The sequence below is a fragment of the Rhizophagus irregularis genome, chromosome 17 (genome assembly GCF_026210795.1).
Source record: "Rhizophagus irregularis chromosome 17, complete sequence".
Taxonomy (NCBI): Eukaryota; Fungi; Glomeromycota; class Glomeromycetes; order Glomerales; family Glomeraceae; genus Rhizophagus; species Rhizophagus irregularis.
The window spans coordinates 1,991,187-2,016,973 of NC_089445.1; the positions used below are offsets into that span (position 1 = coordinate 1,991,187).

The window sequence follows — 25,787 nt, forward strand, 5'->3', positions numbered from 1 at the left end:
ATGAATAAAAGGATATAAAATTAAATTGATTTTTAAATACACAAAAGTACACACATACCAGATACACAATAATAAAAAAATCAAATTACAACGCGGATCATTTATTTGTTATAAAAACTTTTTTAGTGCTTTGGTAAGGGAATTATTATAGATTTATTAATACAGTAGTAATACTGTAAGAGTAATACACAAATATAAATATTATTGTTTATTGTTTCACCTAATAAAAAGGATATCATTCGTACTCGTTCGAAATAACGGAAATGAGTACTCAATTTGGTTCAATTTAATTGGGCCCATTTTACTCACTTATTAAAATTGTAGTACGAATTTTATGTAATACCCGGAGTCAAATTATTTGATCGGAAACACGTTTTTTTTTTTTAATATTCCTGTTAAAGTAATAAATTATATCGATCAATTGTATTATGAAAGAAATCTTTTTAAAAGAAAGAATTTTTTTTTATTGGATGTGCAGAAAATGACAATGTTTATTCTTTTTTTTTTGTCTGCCAAAAAATATATAAATGGCGTGTTAATATAAAAAGAAAACAAACAGAAGTGATGATATTCTTAAATAATTATTTGTTGATTTTTCTATTGCGATTTCTCATCTACGGAAAAATCTTTCAATAAAAAACATTGCACAGACTAATTTTTTTAAAGAAAAAATGTGGAATTGTGGAAATTAAAAATAAAAAAATTTTCTTTTTAAAATGAATTCATAATTTAATTTTCATTATTTAAACGGTCTTCGGTTAACACCGTACTAATTTCGCACACAATTTCGGTTTGAATTTTTTTACGGGGAAAAGTTTTACATAATTTGCAATTCTTTTTATAAAAAGATGTTTTTGACATGGTTACAATTTTTAAAAATCATTGTAATATACTTGCATGAATAGTAAATAGTAATACACTGATTACAACCGGTAACCATTCTATAATTGTTTATTTTAGGAAGTTCGTACAAAATTAAAATCACAATGAACCAATCTAAATTTATTTATTTTAATGAAATTAAACCTCAAAAGGAAATTCTTATAAATAAAGTTCTTCCATCATCATAATAATCATAAATAATATAAAATATAAGAAATGTATTTTCTACCGGATTTCAGACCATTATTTATCCAATCCGTCACAAAAATCTTGAATTATTATTTTACCGGTAATTTCAGGTTTTTTTTTTTTTGTTTCAGGATTCCAGGATTTTAAGTAAATTTGTTTGTTGTAAACAATATAAACCAATTGCATTATATTAGTTATATTAATAATCCGTCATTTTAATATATATATATATATATATATATATATATCGAATGATTTATGTTTGAAACATTTTTTTTTAAAATAAATTATTATTGAAATTTACCGTAAAAGCGTAATATTAGATCGGAGTTGACGGATCTGATGTTTTAATAAAAAAATACTTTAGGAAATTTGTGAGATCATTCAAACTTATAAATTGGAGGGTTTGATGTTTTTAAATTACTTATACTTACTTTAGGAAGGATGGCGTCAAGTATGGGTCGATTTAAATGTCCCAATAAAAATTGGATTATTGTAAACTGAGGGATTTGATTTACTTACTTTAGGAAGGATGACGTCAAGTATGGACCGATTTAAATGTCCCAATAAAAATTGGATTATTATAAATTGGGGGATTTGATTTACTTACTTTAGGAAGGTGGCGTCAAGTATGGACCGATTTAAATGTCCCAATAAAAATTGAACTGTTATAAACTGGAGAATTTGGTTTTCTTCAATTACTTTTACAGTACTTCTTTAAAAATTCTTATACAATGGAGAGTCGTTGTTCGCGAAAAAAGGTATACTGTATAGCACTATAGCACTGCCTAAAAATACCCCGGGTATAAATCAATTTACCGGACCCGTCTATCCTGTCCTGTCAGTATAATAATGGTGAAAATAAAAGATCTACATATTACATGTTTGATATATCGAGACGGGTATTTTATATGGGGTACGCCGAAAAGGGGGAGCAGTGATATACTGGATTATACTGCTATACTGCTATACGGTATCTTCTTACATCAAATGGGTACGTACGAAATTTGTGAGATCGTTCAAACTTGGAAGATTTAAATACTTCCTTTTGGCGTCAAATATGAATCAAATTTTAACGACTTAAACGTCCCAATAAAAATTGCTGTATCGTACGCGAAGAGACACGTGAATACTAGATAAATTAGATAAATTATATAGATTTAGGTTTCTTCCTTATACAACGAATAAAATTATTTATATATAATTACCCTTGTCATTCTTCTTGTGCAAGGATTTTTTTTATTTTTTTAAAAAAAAGAGAATGAAATGAGAAATGGTAAATAAATACAATAATAATAATAATAATAAAATATGTTAAAAATAAAACTAAATATAGAATTATTTCAAATGACATATGGTATAAATCTCTTCCTTTGATTAAAATAGACATCCCATTCTTTACCAAAATGATCTTTCAATAACTTTTCTTCATGAAAAACTCGTTTAAAGATTAAACTAAGGAAAATTGATTGAGTGATAATATTCCACCAACCTACTAACCAAATAAATGAACCAAACTGACTAGCTGGAAAATATTCAGGAACATAGGAACATAATTGATACCACAGAAAGATTACATTAATAATCATCAAGCCACCACCTGTATACTATAATTAGAATATATTAGTAAACTTAGTAAACTCTATTAACTTTGTTAATATTTAATAAATAAAAATAACTTACAGCAGGATGAGCTATTAAAGAATACGGTCCTGTAGTAATTAATTTATGATTTTTTTTAACTGTAATATTAAAAGTAAAATATTCTTTTAAACATTTAAAACACCATAATCTTAACGATGTTCCTCCAATACCTAAACAAAATATGACAGTTTCTAATAAATTCCAATCAGAAATTTTATGGTTTAAAATTGGAATTGATCCAATTTCTTGTAGAAACATCATATAAATATAAATAAATGTTTGCATTATAACAAAAATAATTGTTGATTTAGGGATGAAGTTTCCAATTATTATTCCTAATCTTCCTTCTGTTGATATAACTTTTTTGGTGGATACATCTTGACTTGGTGGAATTGATGCTTTAGAAACGAGATATGCATTAACTACAAATGCAATGATTTTTGTATACATTTTTGGAAATTATTCAAAAAATTTCATGAAAAAAATGTTGGAAATTATTAATCAATTTTTATACAGTTTATTTTGGAATTGTCGATCGACCAAAACGACCAATTATAATTTAAATAATTACGAGAATATCATGTAATAGACTTCTTACACTTAATTCAAAATGTTACTTACTCATTAAAGAATTCATCACCCAATCTACGAATAAAATGGTAATTCCTCAGCTGTGGAATGTATAAATGATTATTAACTGGTGCATGAGAATTTTATTAATTTACAAATTACAATAATACGGTAATGAAAAAATCCCGGAAAATCTTACTTAAAATAAATCTGATTTTACATTATTATAAATCCATAATCATGATATAATTTAAAAAGAGTTTAAAAGGCTACATTTTATCGCCTATTAGGATTAAATGCTTTTTAAAAATTTAATTACAAATGCTATAAATGTTGATTTTTTTTTTTAAAAAAAAAACGTATATATGGCATTTGTAAATTAAAAGTAAATGCAATAGGAAGCAAAATCCACAAGAACATCTTTGGATATATTAGAAGGGGTATACAATTCCATTCAAAAAAATGTTTTAACAATCTATAAATCATAAAAAAGCCTTCATTGCAACTCACCAAGTATACCAAATATGATTTATAAATTCCTGTAGCATTTTAAGCTTAGTTTTTTAGTGGTATAAAACAATATTATTAAATTATTATTGATAAAATCTATTCAAAACCTTTAAATAATTGGTTTTAAATTAGGTTTAAATCAATTATAGTTTTAAATTAGATTTAAATCTTTAAATTGGTTTTAGTTTAAATAAGCGTATATGAATATTTTATGTCACTGTTCTCCTATGATATAGCTATTATATGATCTAATATAACTATTGTAACCTTGATTCTTTGATACTATAATATTAATATTTTCATTTTCCTTTAATAAATATAAATAAGTCCTTCTCAGATCACATTATATATAATAAATAAAAACACAATAATAAATAAAAACATTTTTCTTTAATAAACATTTTTCTTTAATAATAAATTCTTTCTAAATTACATTACAGTTCACGACATAAATATCCGGAATTTTATCACAATATGTAAAAACATAATAAATTTTATTTTTTTTATTTCAAATTTATACCATTAATAGCTTAAGATGTGCAGATAAACATACTTTAAAAGTTAGTAATTTATCGTATAACCATTATTTTCTATGATCATGTTAATCCGATCTGACATGCTATCTGCTAAACTAAAGAAGAGATTTTTATCAATATTATCCCATTCTTGCTGAATTATGCCTTGAAAATCATTAGCACCAAGTGATTTTTTTTTCATAACCCAATTATTAACCCTTCTTTCTACATTTTCTTTAAGAATCGCCCATAAATTTTCAATGGGGTTCAAGTTGTGCGAGTTTGCAGGCCAATCAATAACCGGAATATTATTAATCACAAAAAATTGATGAGTAAGCTTCGCGGTATGCATTGGCAAATTGTCCTGCTGAAAATTCCATCCATAACCAGCATTATAAGCATTAGGAAGTAGTTGAAATTGAAGGATTTCACGGTATTTAGCAGAATTCATGTTTTCTGTAAATAATGCAACTCCAATTGTGCTGGCAAAATGCACCCAAATATGAACCTTATATGGATGTTTTACCATAGGATGTACTGGATGTGGGTTTCCAGCCATGTAAGTCAATTTGAGTATTACGAAATGTCTGAAATGTACTTTCATCCGAAAAAATTGTGTGAGTCCAGTCATCTTGGATGTGATTTAGCCCATTCAAGACGAGCTTCAATACGACTTTCTTTAAGAATTGAGAACAGACCATGTCTACAAACAATATAATTAAGTTTATTTTTAAGAGTACGTTGTACAGTTCGGGTTGATACGTTAAGATCTGGATACAAATTATTCAGCTTTGTTGTCATTAAAGCTGAAGTTGTTGCATTATCATTTTTAAGAAGACGGCCAAGATATCGACATTTTTTTGGTGTCAGAACAAGAGGACGACCAGGAACGGGTAAGTGTTCAACACTTCCTGTTTTTTTTAGACGATTGATAATGTCATTAAGGTTGCTTGCCGAAACCTAGGGGTTTAGGCAAGATGGCGTTTCGCCGAAAAGCGAAATTCTGCCGAAACTATATTAAAGTTATATTAAAAAACTGGCGAAACTTTGGAGAAAGGCGAAACTGCCGAAACTTATTATAAATGCCGAAACTGCCGAAACTCTGCCGAAACTATAATAAATCTATAGTAAAATTTTGACGAAACTTATCGTAGGATTTTGAAGAGGTTTAGACAAGCAACCTTAAATGTCATATACTGTAGACTTTGGAAAACCAGCCATTTTAATTATTTCAGAGGGTTTTCGTATATTATTATCCCATATTCTTTCCAAGTCAACCTTTGCATTTCAAATACCGAAGCGCGCTACGATTTTATTTTGCTGCTGATAAACAATCAGGTGAGAATTTTTCACGCTATATTTATGTTTAAAAAGGGCTGATCAACTTCCATTTTAATTATTATTTTGGTTGCACAAGACTTGGTGTGACAGCACTCCTTTATGCATAAAAATAAAAATTCCAAATATTTATGTCGTAAACTGTATACTTAATTAATATAATAAACTATTTTTCTTTAATAATAAATATAAATTCAGTTATATTATATTTAATTTATAATAAAAGTAATTAAATAATTAGATGATTTAAGTTATTTAAAGGTCATTCAGATTTAAAATAGCTAATTAATTTGGTTATTTACCATTACTGTGAGTCTATGATATATTAGTTACAGTATATATATTATATTAATGTATAAGACTAATTTTAATCCAGGGTAATTTAACCTAAGTGATTTAACCTACTAGTAAATTTGATATAATTATCATGTGATAAATTTGATTGGACTAACTAATATTTATAGTTACATTATTTTAACTATTATTTTTTCATTTTTTTCTTTCCTTTTGTTTTTTTTTCTTTTCATTTTATTTTCCTTCCTTTTTCCATTCCATTTGTTTATTATTTTTATCTGCTTTCTTTTTTTTTCTTTAGTATATTTTTTAGGTTTTTAGACTCTTCTGGGGTTTACAATTTCTAATATAGTATTACATTTTAATGTGTTAAAAAGATACATTCTTTTTTTTTGTTAGTTTGTTTTTTAATTTTGTTTTTTATTAACTATATTTTCTTTTTTTTATACTGTTTTTTTAACTCCTTTTTCTTCAATATTATGTGACGCATTTGCTTTTAATTTGCTTTTATAAATTTTGGCTGAAATTTATTCTGAAACTTAGCCAAAAGTTATATGTCCAAAATTTCTTATTTCGATTACAGTGCGGCACCTCTATAACCAACCCAATTTTATAGTCATAATGTGACATTTTCAAAAAGATGTTACATTAGCAAAAAATAATATTTTAAAATTCTAACCGATAATTTTAATAAAACATATCAAAAGCTTTTAAACTTATCAGATTAAATTAAAAAATAATAAATTTTGCTAGTGTTACATAAGTTTAAAGTTCAGGTAATTTATTATGATGGGAAAAATTTGAGAATAAGTAATGTTTGTGTAACATAAAAAAAACAATCATTTGATAGTACTTATTCAAATAAATCATTTTAGCTTACAAACTTACCTATGATTTGTTGAAAAAATTTTGAAAAAAAATTAAAAAAAACTTTGGTAGTTTTTATTTATTACAGATTATATTATGCCTATTTCTCAAAAAGAAATTACAGGAAAACTTGCTAAAAAAATATAAATCCTATAGAAAAGTTCCTGATGATATACTTAATTAAATTACTTTTAAATAATTATAATGAATAATAAATTATATATAAAAAATTATGTATAATTCTAATTAACATTAAGTATTACATTAGCCAATCAAATTTATTTTAAGTTATGTGATTTTGTATTATGTTAGCAAAAAAAATTGAGAAAATTTTTTTATTTGCTTAATGTATTTATCTTTTTAAAAGCTATCTAATTTTAAAATTTTATAAAATTCTGACCATTAGATCACAAGATATAAGGGGTACCTATTATAGAGGTACCGCACTGTAACACATAACTTCCATCACATGACTTTTATCACGTAATCCCATCATAAATATCATATCATATCACATGATTCATAATCTTGTGATTTTTCCTTTTGGTATATCATTTATCCATATCCTTTTAGTATATTATTATATGATTAAGTTTAATATCTAAGGTTACAATAGATTTACTATAGTAAGGGTAAACTGCATGCTAAATATTTTCAATTAAAGTAAATGAGTTTTAATTTTCTTCATCTATAACAAAAAAAAAATAGTTTAATTAAAATTTAATAAATCAAAAATTATATGCAAAAGAAATTACCTTTAAAATTAATATAATTAATATTAAGTTTAGTAAAATCATTCAGTTTGTTAATAAGAATTCTGTAAAATAAAAGAATAATTATTACTCTAAATAGATTTAAATAATTATATTTAATTAAAATTACCTGAACATTCCAAATCATCATTGTCTGCATTTTTGGATTCTAGAAGATCTTTAAAATCCAAAAGTTTACTTATATAAACTGCTTAAGGATGTGTTGCATATAAGAGATTATCAGATGATAATGGTGATTGAACTATTGAAGATGATAACTTTTTACTAATATCATCTGTTTCTTCTAATTGCCTATAAATTACAGAATCCACTTTATTCCAATAAATAGGATCCCATAAATCATCTATTAATGTAAATAATTCATTTGCATTAGGTCGTTTTAAAGGGCCAGTCTGCATCCTAACATTGATTAATAATATTAAAAATTAATTGAGGAGTTTTATACTAGTTACATCAGGAAATTTTATAGCGCGAAAAATTGCGTAAGTTTACGATTTTGTAAGTTTATGAAAGTTTATGGCATAATATTTCGAAAAATTTCAAAATATTACGTAAGTTTACAATTTCGTAAGATTTATGTGATATTACGGTTAAAATATTACGTAAGTTTACAATATCGTAAGATTTACGCAATATTACGGTCAAAATATTCTGCAAATTTACGAAACTGTAAACCTGCGTAATATTACGGTTAAAATATTTCGAAAATTTACGAAACTGTAAACCTGCGTAATATTACGGTTGAAATATTTCGAAAATTTACGAGACTGTAAACCTGCGTAATATTACGGTTGAAATATTTTGAAAATTTACGAGACTGTAAATCTGCGTAATATTACGGTTAAAATATTTCGAAAATTTACGAGACTGTAAACCTGCGTAATATTACGGTTGAAATATTTCGAAAATTTACGAGACTGTAAACCTGCGTAATATTACGGTTAAAATATTTCGAAAATTTACGAAACTGTAAACCTGCGTAATATTACGGTTGAAATATTTCGAAAATTTACGAGACTGTAAACCTGCGTAATATTCCGTTTCGAAAATTTACGAGATTGTAAATTGCGTATGCAGTAGAACATATACAAGGGGCATGTGATACTATTGAATAATCAAAAATAATATAAACACCTTTTCTTTTATATAAACACCTTTTTTTTTAAGTTTGGGAAAGCAAATTTATTTTTATTTACGAATTTTTTATTATTTACAATTTTTATGTTAAAAATTAAAGTAAATTCTAATTTTTATTATAACTTAATAAAAAAATATACATTTGATACTTGTTCGCTACTATTTTATAAAATAGTACCCAGGCTGTACAGCGTGGACGTCAGTATCAGTCACAGCCCAAAAAAAACGTGAGTCTCCAGCCGATATTTGGTACGGACTGGGCCTAGCTACTCACTTAATAAATAAAAAAATAAAAATAATTATCTTCTACGATACGTAGGTAAGTTTCTCCTTCTCCTACGATCGTCACGCGTATCTAAAATTGATCAAATTTATCAAATTTAAAATGTGAACGTAAAATAGAATGTAATATTAATTATAAAATTTTATTATAGTATAATTACCCGGCCTCTCCCAAAATCTCGTTCTAAATTTGCGATAATATCTTTGGCCGGTACGCGTCACAGCCCAGCCGCCGCCCAGGCCGATCAGGGGTACCATTACGATAAAGGACATAGTTCTAAATATCAAAATCAGTTTGAATATTCGGTAAATACATTTAATTTAAATGAATGTAATTTTATTTATTTACTTACATGGTAATCCCGACGAGGTTCCTCCACTTTTGGCTGCACTGTTGCCCGGAAACCCTCGTTCGAAATATTCTATTTATTCTGATTCAATTAAATGGATTGGTTAATTTGAATTTAAATTCTTTCTTAAAGAAAATTATAGATATTAGTCATATGAACCTATTGGCACGGAAATCCCCAAAAATCATGGCGGCTTCTACCATTAATATTATGGTAGGCGCGGTTTCTGTCGCGGCGTATGTCGACAAGTTCGTCCATCATAGCCCAGTTCCAATGGACGTTATAGGAACGATGACGTGTTTGGCGAGGCATTATTAGATTTGATTTTATTTTTATAATTTGATTTTGGGATGAGTAAAAATTTGAAAGAAAGTCGTAAAATGTCACTTTAAATAAAATTTGAACAATACCTCTTTGGTTTGATTTTATTTCTCGTTTCAATTAAAATTTAATTTATTAGACTTTTCATCATTAAACATATTAATTAAATCTCATGCGGATATGGATTATCTAAATATAAATATCATGATTCTAAATATAGATATAAATCACTTAATTTATTTTAATTTTTTTTTAAAAAAAAATCTTAGTTTGATTTCAATTAAAAATAATTAAAAATCATGTACATGTTTTGGTTATTTAAATATAAATATCAATATATTATATTTAAAAATAAAACAATTTATTATTAGCACATTCTATTGAATTTTTAAAAAAAAATCATCAATATATCATATTTAAAAATAAAACAATTATATTCTGATTAAATATTTTGCGTACATTTCTTAAAAAAATCATAAAAAAAATCTTGTACGTCGTACATGCAATTACTAAATATCATCCCCTTGTGATAAATAAAAAATTACGCAACACAAATTCAATACAAACTCAACACAAATTTAACAAATTTAACGAAATTTGGCCAAAATTAACAAATTTTTTACCAGAATTATCAACACAAATTGAACACAAATTGAACACAAATTTCAGTCACGATTTATTTATGTCACACCCGCTATACGATGTACATGATTTCTGGCCAATCAAAATTAGGCTGATCCTCGCATGCGATTTAATCATTTAATCATTTAATCATGCACGCGTTTTTGTCTTATTTATTTTTGTTTCTTATTTCTTTATTCTTTTGTTCAATATTTTTAATTTTTTTGTCTCTTCTTTCTATTATTTCTTTAATTATATACAATATATTTACATATATTTCATAATTTATTGCTTTGCAGGTATAGAAATATTTGTTTATTAATACTAATTATTTTCATTTTTTTTTACCTCTTTGTTATTTTGTATCGTAATACTAACAATAATATCCATGTTTCCTTTATTCCTTTTTACTTGTACTTTAATACTAACGATACTAACAATACTAACAACATGTTTATTTTTTCCTTTCTCTTTATTTCTTTATTCTTTTGTTCAATTACTTTGCAGGTATAGAAATATTTATTTATTAATACTAATTATTTTAATATTAACGCGTTTTTTTTACCTCTTTGTTACTTTATGTCGTAATACTAACAATACTATCTACGTTTCCTTTATTTCTTTTTACTTGTACTTTAATACTAACGATAATATCCATGTTTCTTTTACTCCTTTTACTGTTTCTTTAACTCTTTTTACCTTAATACTAACAATAATAACAATATTTCTTTTATCTTTATATCTAATACTAACGTTACTATAGCTGTTTCTCTTCTTTTTACGTCTAATAATATTGTTACTCTACTCTTTCTCTTTTTTACTTTTATGTATTCTGTATATATTAATAAATACTTGTAATTTTTTATGATTATATCTAATAAAACATACATTATATAAACTTATAGTACAGAAAATGAAGTATTATTTATCGAAATATTTTGAAATATTACGAAATATTAAGTTGTGTAAAATCACAGAATATTACGAATCGTCAAATTATGGAACATTACGCATCATAGAATTTCGAAATATTTTAAAAAGTTGCGAAGTATTACGCAGTAAAATTACGGAATATTACGAATCGTAAAATTACGAAGCCTTGCATACAGTAATATTTCGAAATATTTTAAAAAGTTACAAAATATTACGCTTACGCAAACTTGCGGCGGGTCTGAAAACTTACGAAATATTATGTAAAATTACGAAATATTGCGAACCGCAAAATTACGGAATATTACAAATCGTAAAATTACGAAGCTTTGCATATCGTAATATTTCGAAATATTTTAAAAAGTTACGAAATATTACGCTTACGCAAACTTGCGGCGGGTCTGGAAGCTTACGAAATATTATGATGTGTAAACTTGCGCAACTTTTCGCACTATATAATTTCCTGATGTAGATTTTGGCTTAAGTCCTTGGCAAATTTAAATAGCTAAGAATCCATCATGAGCAATATTATAATAAAGGGGAAGCCCTGTACAAATTTCATATGCAATAATTCCATATCCATAAATATCACTTGCTTATATATATTCTTTTCCTCTTAAAACTTCTGGATCTACATAAGGTAATACTCCATATATTTTTTTATTACTATTTTTATTGAATTTGATATTTGCTAGTTGACATAGTCCCAAATCAGTAATAAAAGTACAAGTACCTTCAGTATAGCTGGTTAATATGTTTTCACTATGAAAATCATGATGAATTAATCCTTTGTTATAAATTTCTTTAAGACCAGATGCAATACTACGTAAAATTCACAATTTTGAATACTAATTCGTTGAAATAAAATGATTATTTAAATGTTGCCTTAAACTTCTATGTTTTAAATCCATCACCATCATAAAATTATTTGTTTTTAGATCTTTGGTAATACCATAACAATGAATTAAAAAATCCATAAGATTATTATATACTAAATTATTTGATTCAACCTTAAAATAAATTATAGTTAGTTTAACATTTATAAAGGCTAATGAAGATTCATAAGAAAAATATCTTACTTCTTTTAAAAAATCTGCTGTAATGCCTTGTGAATTATATAAACATTTTAAAGCAACTTCTGTCGTAAATGATGTTCTTTTCCATTGATTAATATTATTATACCAGCACACAATAAAACTATCTTTCCAAACTGCTTTAAAAGTAGTTCCAAATCTCCCTTTTGATAAATATTCAACATCTTTAAATTTATCATATTCAATCCACTCTAAAATTTGGCAATAATTAATAGCTTTTAACTGTACTTTTTGGATAAACTCATCAACATTATGATTTTCACTTGTCCAATTTGAAATTTTGTTTAAAGCGTTGTGAATTACATGACTGATAATAAACACTACCAGTTTGAGGCTGTTTACAAAATTTATATAAATCATAATTTATATAATGTTCTTTTAATTTTTTGTCTGTTATTAGTTTATCAATTAATAATTTTTGTTTATCAGTCAAGTGTCTATAGCATCTATCAAAATCTTTTATTTGTTCAGGTACATCATCACTTAGTTTAATTTTATCTATTTTAATAAATAATTTATTAAACAAAAAAAATAATAAGGAAAAGAAATAAGAATAAAAAAAAATAGTGGTATAACATTATTTTATTTTGCAATAATTTCAAGATCGGTAACAAAAATTATCATATAGAAACAGGACCCTGCTTACTTCTAATAAAGGTCTCCTCACAAAATTTCAGATTTACTAGTAATTTTTTTTACCAACCCTTCTTTGCTAACAACTTGAAATTTTTTAAATGTATTGTAAAATTAATATTACAGTACATTATATACAAACCATGTTAAGATACTCGTTATTGGTCTTGTAGGGACATAGTACAATAGTTAGTATAACATCAATTGTAATATTAATTTATTCATGTATATTTAATATAAATTATAGCAAATTATTGTAAAATATATTGTAAAATTTAATTATGTAACTTTAATTATAAAATACATTTCCTCTCATTGGTATTTAAAAAAAAGAAAAAAAGTGAAACATTAATAAAACGTTTTGCCAAAAAAAAATCATTTCATCAAAATCTTGCTAAAAGAATTAAATTCAAAAAAAAATATACTGTAGTCCTGATTTCCTTTTCCATGCGCCCAGACCCGTCTAAAAAAAAAATGTGAAACGTCAATATATGTTTCATTATAATAAATAAACTAAGACGAAAAAAAACTTACTATAACAAAATCTTACACATCCAAAGAGACTCGAAGAAATATCTATAAAAAAAGAACTATTAATATCTGTTCGTTAAATTAAAAGAAAATTTTGAAAACTTACAAATTGTTACATCCAGTAGACCAAAAAGCTGTCTAAAAAAGAAAAAGAAATAAGTAACCATTTTTAAAAGACGGAATAAAGAAATTTAAAAAAAAATAATACTCCACCAAAGTCCCACGTCTAAAGAGCTGAAGAACCGCCTAAAAGAAGAAAAATTGAAGCATTAGAAAATGTTTTGTTAAATAAACGTTTCATCAAAGAATAATTCAAAAAAATCTCTACCCTACCGAATTGTTACATGTCCAAAGACTCAGTCATCTAAAAAAAAGAAAAAATCAAAACATTAGTATATGTTTCGTTGTATATGTTTCGTTGAAATATAGATACTTCTGATTTCTTACTGAATCTCACGTGTCTGAAGGGCGAAACGAAGTCAAAATCTAGAAAAAGAAAAATTAGTATCAAAGATGTCATAAAAAATAAATATGCAATAAAAAACAAAATCTTTCTTCTGCTAAAACCTCAAAAAAAAGAAGCATTGAAACCTACAAAGAAGAAGGACAACTATTAGTAATTAAGACAAAAAGATAAAATAAGAATAGAACACACTCACCTAAAAATTGACAAAACCTAAAAAAGAAACACGAAAGAGCCACCAAAACCTAAAAGTAAAAAGAAATCGAAGTCTACACCTACAAAAAAAAAAAAGGAAAAAGTTAATAGCAAAGACAAAAAATATAAGAAAAACCAGAAGAAATGACACTTACTACCATTTTCAGGAATGGAGGATCGGCAAACCCTAAAAGAAGAGAAAACTAAGAAAAATGAACTGTTAATAAAGTTCATTAAAATAAAATAATCAAAGAGAAAAAATTAAGAATTACTATGCTGAAATCTCATTTCCAAAAAGACCTTAGAGAAACGCCTAGATGAAGAAAGTAAATGAACTGTTAGAAAATGTTCATTAAAACAAAAACAATTAAGGAAAAAAATTTAACTAGCTTACTGAAATTTCACGTCCAAAGAGACCAAAAGAACCACCTAAGAAAAAAAACTAAAATGTTAGAAAACGTTTCATTAAAATAGATAAGAAAAAAAAATTTCTCACACGTCAAAATAGCCAAAGAACCAAGTCGTCTAAAAAAAGTTAAGAAAATGAGCTATTAGAAATTGTTCATAAAATAAAAATAATTAAATAAAAAAAATAATGAAAAACTTGCCAAAATGCCATGTCCAAGTAGACCGTAAGAACCATCTAAAAAAAAAGAAAAAATTGGTAAAATAGATAATTAAGATTTAACAAAAAAAATTTTCACACCATATTTTCACGTGTCTAAATACTCGAAGTCTAAAAAAAATTAAGAAAAATAACTATTAGAAATCATTCGTTAAAATGAAACAATTAAAAAAAAGACAAACATACCAGAAATTTGCACCTAAGGAGGGAAACGCTTAAGATTTCTTCAACAAAAAATGCGAGAGAAGCGGGAAAAGAGAAAGAAAAGAGAAGGGAAATGTAAAAGTAAAGGGAAAAGGGAGGAAAGGAAAAGGAAAGAATAAGGGAGAGATGAAAGAAGGATACGAAGGGAAGTAAAAGGGTGAACGAAGGAAAAGGGAAGAATGAAAAAAAAAGTAAAAAAAAGTTTAAAAGAAAAAAAAAAGTTTAAAAGAAAAAAAAGTTTAAAAAAAGTTGATCAAAGTCATCGAACTGCGGATTATATCACATGCACGTGATACATAATTTTATATAAATAGGGCCATAGGGGTTTCTCCGAAATTTGAATTCTTTTTTTTTATATTTTTAATATATAAATTTTATGAAAAACCCGTAGGGTTTTTAATGTAATTAGATTATACACCTAGTATATATTAACGTTAATGGTAATTAGATTATGTTATAAATAATTAATTGTGAAATTCATTATACAATATTTTGTACAATATATACATAAGTAAAATCTTGTGAAACATTGTAAAAAATTATAAGACTCATTGAAAAATGTATCAGAATTATATATTTTACAATTGAATGTGAATAAATTAATATTAAAAATGGATTGTTAGAAATATTGTACTATATATTTTCAGATTTAAAATACCTTGTACAAGGCTTGTACAAGGATCGCACAATGCATTATGAAAATTTAGCATTGTTAGCAAAGTTTTGTCTCATAATTTTACCTTATATATAGTGTGACCTTTTAAAATTATATTGAATTTTACCTTAAATTTTTAGAAACTTAAATTTTCTTTAAAAGCATTCAATTATTAAATAAAGTATTTTACAATAGTTTAAAATTTTTTTAAACATTTATTAATTAGAGAATTTCAAATTATACATGGATGTTTGAAACCCGTATTATCAATCACGTGATATAATAAATTTTTAAAATTAAACCCGTATTATTACAAGTCACGTACTGTTTATTTTTGCATTACATTTTGTAGCTGTATCGATTACTTTGTTCTTTTCTCTTCTTTTCATTATAAGAAATTAAGAATATAAGATGTTTAGTAATAACAATAATACCCATCCTTATGATAACACCCATAATTATAATAATATTCGTGATAATATTCCTAACAATAATACCCTATTTTATGATGCTTATGAAAATTTTCTTTATGACAACACTCATGAAAGTCTACCACCCACTTATGATAATAATACCTACTATGAAAATCTATCTTATAACGTCTGTTTACCCTATGACACTCTTAAAAATCTATCTTATAATACCTATCTACTTTATGATACACACAAAAATTTTTCTCACGATGTCATCCTAAATTATGATATCCCTCACGAAAATCTAAATGAAAACCTATCTGATTGTAATGAAAATCAATCTAATTAAGTAATAAAATTTTTTTTCTTCTATCATTAATTTCATCTTCTAATAAGCAATCTAATTATTTTGTTTCTAATGTTTGTTAATAGGATTATGAAACAAGTAATAATGAAGATGAATTGGTTGAACTTACAGATTCTTTGAAATTGATTGCTGGACTAACCTTCAACAGCTGGAACGAATTTAAGAGTTGGATTAATAGATTTGCTTTAAAAGAAGGTTTTAGCTATAAAATCAGATCAAGTGAGAAGATTGAAGGCATGATATAAAGGGTAGTCTATGAATGTATCAAATCAGGTTCAAATACTTCTCAAGTAACTTTTAATCCAACTAAAAGACACAATGTCAGCTTTTCAAAAACATCATGCTCTTGGAAACTTAATGTTACCTGTCCAAAAACAAGTGATGTTATAAAGATCAATTTTTTTAATAATGAACATAATCACTCACTTACTTTAATAGTTCATGAAATAGCACCGCGATTTTGAAAATTAACGCCTAAAATGCTGGCAGATATTGAAAAGTATGTGATTCAAGGTCAAATGGACTCAGCATCTATTTATCCTTTACTTAAGTATGACTATCCAGATCAACTTATATATAAAAAGGATTTGTACAATGTGATCTATCAATTTCGTCAAAAAAATAACCCTGGAGATACAAATGCTTTTCAGCCCTATGAAAAAAAAAATTCTTTAAAATATACTTAAAATGTACTTATATATTTTAAAATATATCTAAAATGTACTTAAAATTTTTAAATGTACTTAAAATATACTTAAAATTGCAATTTTAAGTATATTTAAAGTATGAAATTTTATACTTAAATTATATTTAAAATATACTTAATTGCAATTTAAATATAATTTAAGTATAATTTAAGTACAAAATTTTACACTTTAAATATACTTAAAATTGCAATTTTAAGTATATTTTAAGTATATTTTAAAATGTTAAGTATATTTTAGATATATTTTAAAAATATATAAGTATATTTTAAGTATATTTTAAAGAAATTTTTTTTTATAGGGCAGATGCTTGAATTATTAATGCAATGGAAAGATTCCAATCCACTGTGGATTGTAAAACTTCAGCTAGATCCTGTCTCAAGAAAACTAAAATCTCTCTTGTAGATGTCACCTACACAAATAAAAGGAACTATATAACAAATAAAATGATATTACTATTATTAATACTACCTACAATACAAACAGATTTCAAATGATGCTTTGCATCATAGCTGTAATTGATAATAACTACAAGTCACAAATTGTTGCAACTGCTATAATTGATGATTAAACACTAAATACATACTAATGGTTATTTGATGCTATTCTTACTGAAACAGGTATTTCTTCTGGAGTTATTTTTACTAATTCAGATCCTTCTATGATTCAATTAATTAAAGAATTTTATGTGAATACCAAGCATCTATTATGCATTTTTCATATTGATTTGAATCTTCAAAAAAAACTCAAGGGAAAATTAGGAAATAAGTTTGAAGAATTTCGCCATAAGTTCTATATATGCAGGAATTCTCTTTGTGAAAATTTATTTGAACTTTGATGGAATAAATTAATTGATCAATATCCAGCAGCAGCAAAGTATTTGTCTGATACACTTTATATTAATAAAGAGTCTTAAGCAATACCTTGGATTCATAAAAGATTTACTACTGGAGCACAAAACATACAGAGAATTGAGTCAATCAATAGACATATATATGATAAAGTTGATCAAACCACTTCATTATATGATTTACTACTTAGTATCAAAGATCACGTTAGAAATGAAGAACATTTTGAATATTTTGAACTTAAACGAAATGCCATATCTACAATTGGTATGCCAATGCTAAATACAAGATTTTTTGGTTTTGTAGATAATGTCATGAAGGCCTTTTTAACGCCTGTAATGCTTGGAAAACAAAGATCACAAATGAATCAGTCTGTATGTTATGATATTAATCGAATTACAGAATGGCAAAACTTAATAGATGTAAGTATTAAAGTTTTGATTCTATTAGTATTGATTATAATAATCTTAAACTAACAATTACCTTACAGGTGGAGATTGATAATGAAGAGATAAGCAATGGAATCAGGGAACAAGAACAAGATGTTCGGCAAATTCTTTTCAAATCCTTGATTAAGAATATATCACCAGAAGCAATCCTAGAAGTATGGTTTGTCTGAGCAACTAGAACTCAAGTAATTGATCATTATATGGTTCTGCTTGATGAAGAAACACATTTATGCACTTGCCTTCTCTTGATCAATAAAGGATTAATATGCCAGCATTTTTTTCGAGTTGGTACTTATTTTCAACATGTGGCATTTCACATGAATATTATTCCAAGCCGATAGTACAGTGATAGTATCTAGATATCAATATTCAGTTAGATAATCTTTCTCCTATTTTGGTATATGATACATAAACAGAAGATAGAGTAAGAATGGAAAAAAGTATTACCTTTCACCACTTTTTTTCATTTCGGGTTGATTCACATGTTTTCAATTTGGCTATAAAATCAATTATCGCAGTTTTCAAAATTGTGCTACCCCCTGCAGATCACCTGATAAAAAAAATTATGAGATTTTTAAGTAAAAAGTAAAACTTCCTTAACAAAACAGCTGTTATACCGTGATTTTATACGATTCTTTTGCAATTATAGCACCTTTAGCAACTTCTGCACACACTGCACTCTAAATATTTCCTATTATTTTTGGTCAGTTGTGCGATTATTTGACCAAAAAGTTTTCGATTATAACCATTTACTTGATGCCACCAGCTTTCAGCACTGATTTGAAGTGGCGAATAGTATATTTATACTATGATGGTTTTTCTACAAAGAAAATTGCGCAAATACTCTATATGAGTAAGTATACTGTGAAGAAAGTTTTGAGGATTTACAGAAAGTGAGGATGTATAATTGATCCATGGCTAAAAAAAGCTGGACAATGCAAAACTTTCAATGGAGAGGATATGAAGGCAAGTTTAAGCATCAATAAAAGGACATTTTCAGTTATTGTGAAATAATCATTACACTTTTAACAAACTAAATCAATATAGGCATTAAAGGCACTTGTAGCCGATAAGGTGGATTGGTATTTGGATGAACTTGTATCTGAAATGGATGTTTTAACTGGAAAAAAAGTATCTGTTCCAACATTGTGGCGGTCTTTGCGTTTTTGTGGTATTACACGGAAAAAAGTAAATATAGTAGTTGAGTTATATATTATCATTTTATTTTATTTTATTATTTTTTTTTAACTGATCATGAATTATATAATAGCTTCATAAAAATGCTAAAGAACGAAATGAAATACTTCGCGGTGCATTTATTGCCAACATGGGAATCAATTATACTCCTGATCAACTAGTTTTTTTGGACGAAAATGCAAAAGATGAACAGAGTTTATCACATGGATATGGATATTCTTTGATAAACACATGTGCAAGGAAAAGTGTAGTATTTGTACGTGGTAAAAGATATACAATCTTACCCGCTTTATCATTGCAAGGATTTATAGCAATTGATATTATGGAAGGGAGTTGCACTAAAGAGCGATTCAAGGATTTTGTTATTTCTGATGTGGTAAGATATATAATCAGTTTATATTGTAAATATTTTGGGATCACTAATCTGTTTTTATGTTATTTAGCTACCTAAAATGAATCCATATCCTGGCCCTAACAGTGTTATTGTTCTTGATAATGCGAAAATTCATCATGATGAGGGCCTAATTGAATATTTACAAGCATTTGGAATTCGTGTAGAATTTCTTCCTCCTTACTCTCCTGATTTGAACCCCATTGAAACTTCCTTTTCAGTGATGAAAAGTTTTTTGAAAAGAAATCGTGATTATATAGAAAGTTTTAATGATCCCATCTATGCACTTTTTATAGCAAGTCTTCATATCACACCCACAATGGCAGAAAGTTTTTTTAGGGGAACAGTATATCTTTAGTTAATAATATAGATGTGAATAAAATTCAATAAAATGTATATATTAGAATATTTAGATAGACGGAAAAAGAAAAAGAATTTCAGGTTTACTTGTAATAATTTTCTTATTTGTTATAAATGTACAAATAAAAATTCAAATTTCAACTTGTAAACATATCAAATTTATTATAAATCCATTAAACTATTACAATTATTACAATAAATGTTCATAAAATACTAAATTTACTTATTCATATCGCTTTGCTGCAGCTTTAATGGTTTTGCGCCAACCAATTGTCTTCACGCCTAAAATTTGAAAATCATTCTCATCTAAATCTTTGATATGTTTAACAGATATATTTTGTTCATTAAACACATCAATAAACTGCATAAAATCCCCATTGTCGCCTTCATCTTTATCTATCTTTTTCAAGAATTCTTCTATGCTTGGAATTGGAAGTTGTGATGTTACGCTAAAATTAGAGACAGGTGCCAAAGGTTCCCTAACCATGCAATACTGAGGAGATATATACTGAATAGGCTGAATAGGATACATTTGTGACATTTGTGATGCCATCAATGTGGCCGATGAATGCACATTATTTTTTGTTGCATGTTGTACAGCAAAATCTGGGTGGGTTGGTGCAATTTCAATAGTTGCAGTCCCATCCATCTAAGAGTAAATTATTACCAAATATTATTAACAATAATTGTAAATCATATCCAATTGGTAATACTTACAATGCTTTCTGCCCACATTGCGAGAAGTTTTGCTGTCAACTTTAAATGAATTCCCGAAGCAACATAACATGGCACATTATCTTGAGAACAATGCCACTGCTTACGGAGTTTAGATACTAACTTACCAATCACTTTTTGATGAGGAGTTAGACCTGATACCTTAGGAATAGAATTCACTTTCTTCTTTTTCAAATTATTTTCTTCTTCGTCAGATTCAAGAATCTCATCCTTAAATTATATAGTCAGTTTCCAATAAATGTAAATTCATAAATTATAATTATATAATTTCTTACCTCCACTTGCTTTTTTTTTTTCTTACCAATTTTTCGGTTCATACTTGCAATTACAACAACTTCCTTTTTCATTTTGAATAATTTTTTATACTCAATCAAAAACTTTTCAAAATCCTTTAACTCGCTTAACTCCAAACCTCCACCATTTGATTTAGCTGATTTGAAAGCTAAAGAGTATTCTGCTTGATCAATTTCTTCTCCTATCATAGTTTCAATATATTTTTGTATTTGAGTAACAAATTTCTTGAAAGTTGAAGTGTCAAAAGTAAGCCACTTTCCAGGTAATTGCTTTCCATCTACTTTTTTTACAATAAGAGTGAACGAAATTTCATCATGTTGATCAACACTTTCATTTTCACTAGAAATAGAACACATATCTTGAGAACTGACAATTTTATCAACATCAATAATAACAGAAGAAACTATAGATTCATCATTAGAATTAGTGGGTTTTTCTTTAGTAATAGCTTTAGTTTTATTGGAAATTCTTTGAAACTGACTATTACATGTAGAACAAAAAGTAAAAATAAATCTTTTTTTAAAATTACTATTATACTGTATAAATAAAGTGTGTTTCGTTCTTGAATAAAGGTTTTTTTACAAAGAAGCATATTAAGCTTAAAATTTCGTGAAAATGAATGTGAAACTACTTTAGTTCGGTTACTTAGTTTAGGTTTTATTGTCTTATCACACTTACACACTTCAGTATTTAGGTCACAGCCGCAGTACATACATTTGCGACAACCATAACATGTACTAATTTCGTATTTAACCATACTAAAGAAACTAAAGAAAAATAAGACGTGACAAAAAAAACTGATGAACGCGTTGTAAAAATTTACCGTGAGCTTTATTTTGTATCTGGTAACACAAAAATAATAATCAATAATCAATAATCACAAAATGATAATCATGTCATACAATACAATCAATGGATCTACAGAATTTTGAAAACTGCGATAAAGCTATTTATGCAGAGTTATTTGGATTATCAAAGAAAGCCATTGATTGTGCACTTAAAGCCAATATGCAATATGAGTTGATGAATTTACTCAAGTCTTTTATCTATAATACACATAATAAGAATGTTAAAATTCAAGAAACTCAAGAAACCTTTACTGATATTAATAATCCTGCTATTACTAAACATAAAGGACGACCTCTAAAAAGATTTAAATCTAGTGTAGAAACTTTGGGAAAACGGGTTTTAAAGGATAGTACAAAAGTTAATATGATAACAGACAATGTTATAGTAGAAGAGGAAACAAATAATACAAAAGGGCGAAAATGTAGAAAGTGCAAGCAATATGGACATTATGCAAAATAGTTGTTAGATTATAGCATGTATACGTACTTTTAATAGTATGTATATGCATATATGTGCATTTAAATTTTATAATAAAAATAATAAAAAAAATTTTGCACATAATGAAAATATTATCACGTGATACATGTTTAAACGCCTGAAAAATCAATTTTTTATTAATCACGTGATGCTGTATTTGAGACACTTGTGTACGAATAAAAATTGCCTATTAATTAATACAAAATTTTATTATTTTTATTACTATAAATAAATTTTAATATAAAAAAATACAAAATATAAATTTGCAAATTATTAAAAATCCAGTGATCTGATTTTGATAACTTTTATACCATTAGAATCATCTCATTAAGACAATTTTAATAGTAGTAAAATCATTTTTCTAGGTTTAATATTGACTGAGATAAAGGTTAATAAATTTTATTAATTAATTAAAAAATTATTAAAAATTTTCTATGCTAAAATGAAGTAAAATTAGTTATTTAATATAAAAATAATGCTGAGAAATTACAAAATTTTTTAAAAAAATTTATGGATATGATTTTCTCCTCTCTTACCCCATCACCACCCTTTTGTTCTAAAGTTCTTTATATAAATTTTTATCATTACACTATCACGTCTATAATAATTTCTATCTCATCTAAATTTGTTTATATTTTGATATTTAAAGTTGTTACACCATCACGTTTAAATCTTATTATAATTTTGTTACACCATCACATCTAAAGTTTTTATAAACTTGTTACATCGTCACGTCTAATTCTTTTTATAAACTTGTTATACTATCACGTCTTTTTTTATTACGTGTTATTTATTACAATTAAGGGGTAAATTTTCATGTTGTATTTATTTATAAAATTAAGGGTCTAATTTATAATATAAATTTTACCTTAATATATACTGAAACCTATACAAATTATTAATTCATTTTACCTTATAAAACCAAAGACTTCCTTTAATTTTACCTTATAAAACTAGTGCCCTTTTTTTATTATATATATAATTTTATCTTTAACAATTAAGAAACCTAAAATTTAATTTTACTATAAATTTTACCACAGATTTTCAGACATTTATATTAGAAGTAAGCGGGTCCTTACAGAAATACAACAATAGCAACGTTAAACTTTTACAAATTGATTGTTACCAGCCAAAAAGAAATTATTAATTTTGTGAAATTGATATCGTATTAGTAACAAATCTGAAATAATTTATAAAGAATTATGAATACAAAAAGTAAAAAAAAATATTTTATATTAAAACAAATTATTCTAATAATTTATTTGTTCACACAAAATGTCTGTCTGATACGTGATGAAGTACTTCTGACTTTCCGTTCCTAGTATGTTAACAAATATTTACAGACAAAATCATAGTTTTGATTTTAATTTTTAATAAATTAAAGGTGTTAGATAGACTGCAAACGATACTTTTAAATATTTAAAAATATCAAAACAATAACTTGCATTTCATCTTTAATAACATGTGATTTTAATATCATAAATTATTAATAAACCTTTATTCGAATTTAATATAAAATATTATGTTTTATTTTTTCGAAAAGAATATTATTGTTAATTTCTCATTAATTATTTATTATGCTTACAAAAAAACTTTTAATTTAGCACTTTTTTTTTTAATAATTATATCTTTATTTACTAATATTTATTTTTTAATTTTTTATCTGGATAAATTATAAATTTTAAATTTAATATCATATTTAATATATATAACATTCTAAATTATATAAATTTAACAATTACAGTTCAAGTCACATTATATTTAATTTATAATAAAAGCAATTATAATGGATAATAAAAGAAGGAAAAACTCTTTCAATTTGAAATTAATAATTAAATAAATTAAGTATATGAATTATAAATGTAACCTTTAATAATGATAAATGGCAAAAATATACTAATAATATTAAAAATACTTTTCTTTAATAACAAATATAAATAAGTTCTTATACTGTAACTGATATATATATAGTAGTGATAATGGTAAATAATCTGATTATTGGCCATTTTGGAATAATTCTGAATGACTTTTAAATGATTTAATTATTTAAGTTATTTGTCATTTAAGTTATTTAGATTTAATGCTAAACTAATTTAGATTAAAATTATAATGCCAGCTAGAATTACAAATTTTTAATAATTTTATTTGCAAAATATTGAAATTGTATAAATAATTTTGGTCAGAATTATGGTGTTATTTTTAAATAACTAGATTATTTGTCATTTAATATTAAAATGACTAAATAATATATAACCAGTTATTTGAATTATTTGAAGTCATTTGAATTACTTGTTATTAATAGATATCATAATTTATAAATATAATATTTATTAAATTTTACTATAATAAAATTAATGTACTTTTGAAAGATTAAAAGCATTAATAAAAACATTTTTGAAAGATTGAATGCATAATTTTCTAATAAAACTATTTGGATTGAAAGCTTCCAACCAAATTTTTATACTATTAAAATACAAATGCATATTACTGGTCTAATTGGTCTAATATAAGTTTTCTTTTTATGAAGTATTTATCATAACCTATATATATGTAATATTTATTAAATTTTATTATGACAAATTTGGTTTAATATAAGTTTTCTTTTTTTAAAGTACTTTGTTTATTATTATTATTATAGTTAAAATATTTTAAAATATTTTAAATTTTAATAACAAATTTAAAGAAATTTAAAAAATTTATACTGTTAAACTATATATAATTAATTCATTTTATGATATCTATATACTTTACAGTTTACAGTATTATTAGTTAGTAGTAAAAGTTCAACTACATTACTAGTTGCACTATTAATTTGAATTATTCTTACAATTAATATATAAATTTCTAATGGATATAATTTACTGTATAATAAAAACATTATAAAAAAGTAATTTTACAAAGCCTATGTTCACTTTGTGTAATATCAGTGTTAAACTTAATATTTTAGAAATAAAATTTATTAATAAAAATAAAATATTATAAAAGCTATATTTATATAAAATATTTCCAAAATAAAAATAAAATTACAGTTCAATGAGTTCATTCTTTTTATAGCGAATTTTTATATAGTAAATAATTTG

General features: G+C 25.3%; 5 protein-coding genes across 5 annotated transcripts; 2 read left to right on the forward strand and 3 right to left on the reverse strand.

The window, feature by feature from the left end:
* Positions 1 to 2,414: 2,414 nt before the first annotated feature.
* On the reverse strand, positions 2,415 to 3,165 carry OCT59_009162 (uncharacterized protein; the record flags this gene model as incomplete). Its single annotated transcript, XM_025334241.2, has 2 exons — positions 2,415 to 2,678; positions 2,755 to 3,165. The coding sequence occupies 2 exons, from the start codon at positions 3,163 to 3,165 to the stop codon at positions 2,415 to 2,417; spliced, it is 675 nt and encodes a 224-aa protein (XP_025183306.1).
* A 4,608-nt stretch (positions 3,166 to 7,773) lies between these two features.
* OCT59_009163 (uncharacterized protein) lies at positions 7,774 to 7,980 on the reverse strand (the record flags this gene model as incomplete). Its single annotated transcript, XM_025331739.2, has 1 exon — positions 7,774 to 7,980. One exon carries the CDS (start codon positions 7,978 to 7,980, stop codon positions 7,774 to 7,776), a length of 207 nt encoding a protein of 68 aa, XP_025183305.2.
* An 8,054-nt stretch (positions 7,981 to 16,034) lies between these two features.
* On the forward strand, positions 16,035 to 16,385 carry OCT59_009164 (uncharacterized protein; the record flags this gene model as incomplete). The annotated part of the gene is made up of 1 exon (XM_066133359.1): positions 16,035 to 16,385. One exon carries the CDS (start codon positions 16,035 to 16,037, stop codon positions 16,383 to 16,385), a length of 351 nt encoding a protein of 116 aa, XP_065999807.1.
* Positions 16,386 to 19,160: 2,775 nt separating this feature from the next.
* OCT59_009165 (uncharacterized protein) lies at positions 19,161 to 20,052 on the forward strand (the record flags this gene model as incomplete). Its single annotated transcript, XM_066133360.1, has 3 exons — positions 19,161 to 19,199; positions 19,452 to 19,592; positions 19,675 to 20,052. 3 exons carry the CDS (start codon positions 19,161 to 19,163, stop codon positions 20,050 to 20,052), a joined length of 558 nt encoding a protein of 185 aa, XP_065999808.1.
* A 523-nt stretch (positions 20,053 to 20,575) lies between these two features.
* Positions 20,576 to 22,115, reverse strand: OCT59_009166 (uncharacterized protein; the record flags this gene model as incomplete). Its single annotated transcript, XM_066133362.1, has 4 exons — positions 20,576 to 21,001; positions 21,070 to 21,297; positions 21,363 to 21,861; positions 22,096 to 22,115. 4 exons carry the CDS (start codon positions 22,113 to 22,115, stop codon positions 20,576 to 20,578), a joined length of 1,173 nt encoding a protein of 390 aa, XP_065999809.1.
* Between the last annotated feature and the right edge of the window lie 3,672 nt (positions 22,116 to 25,787).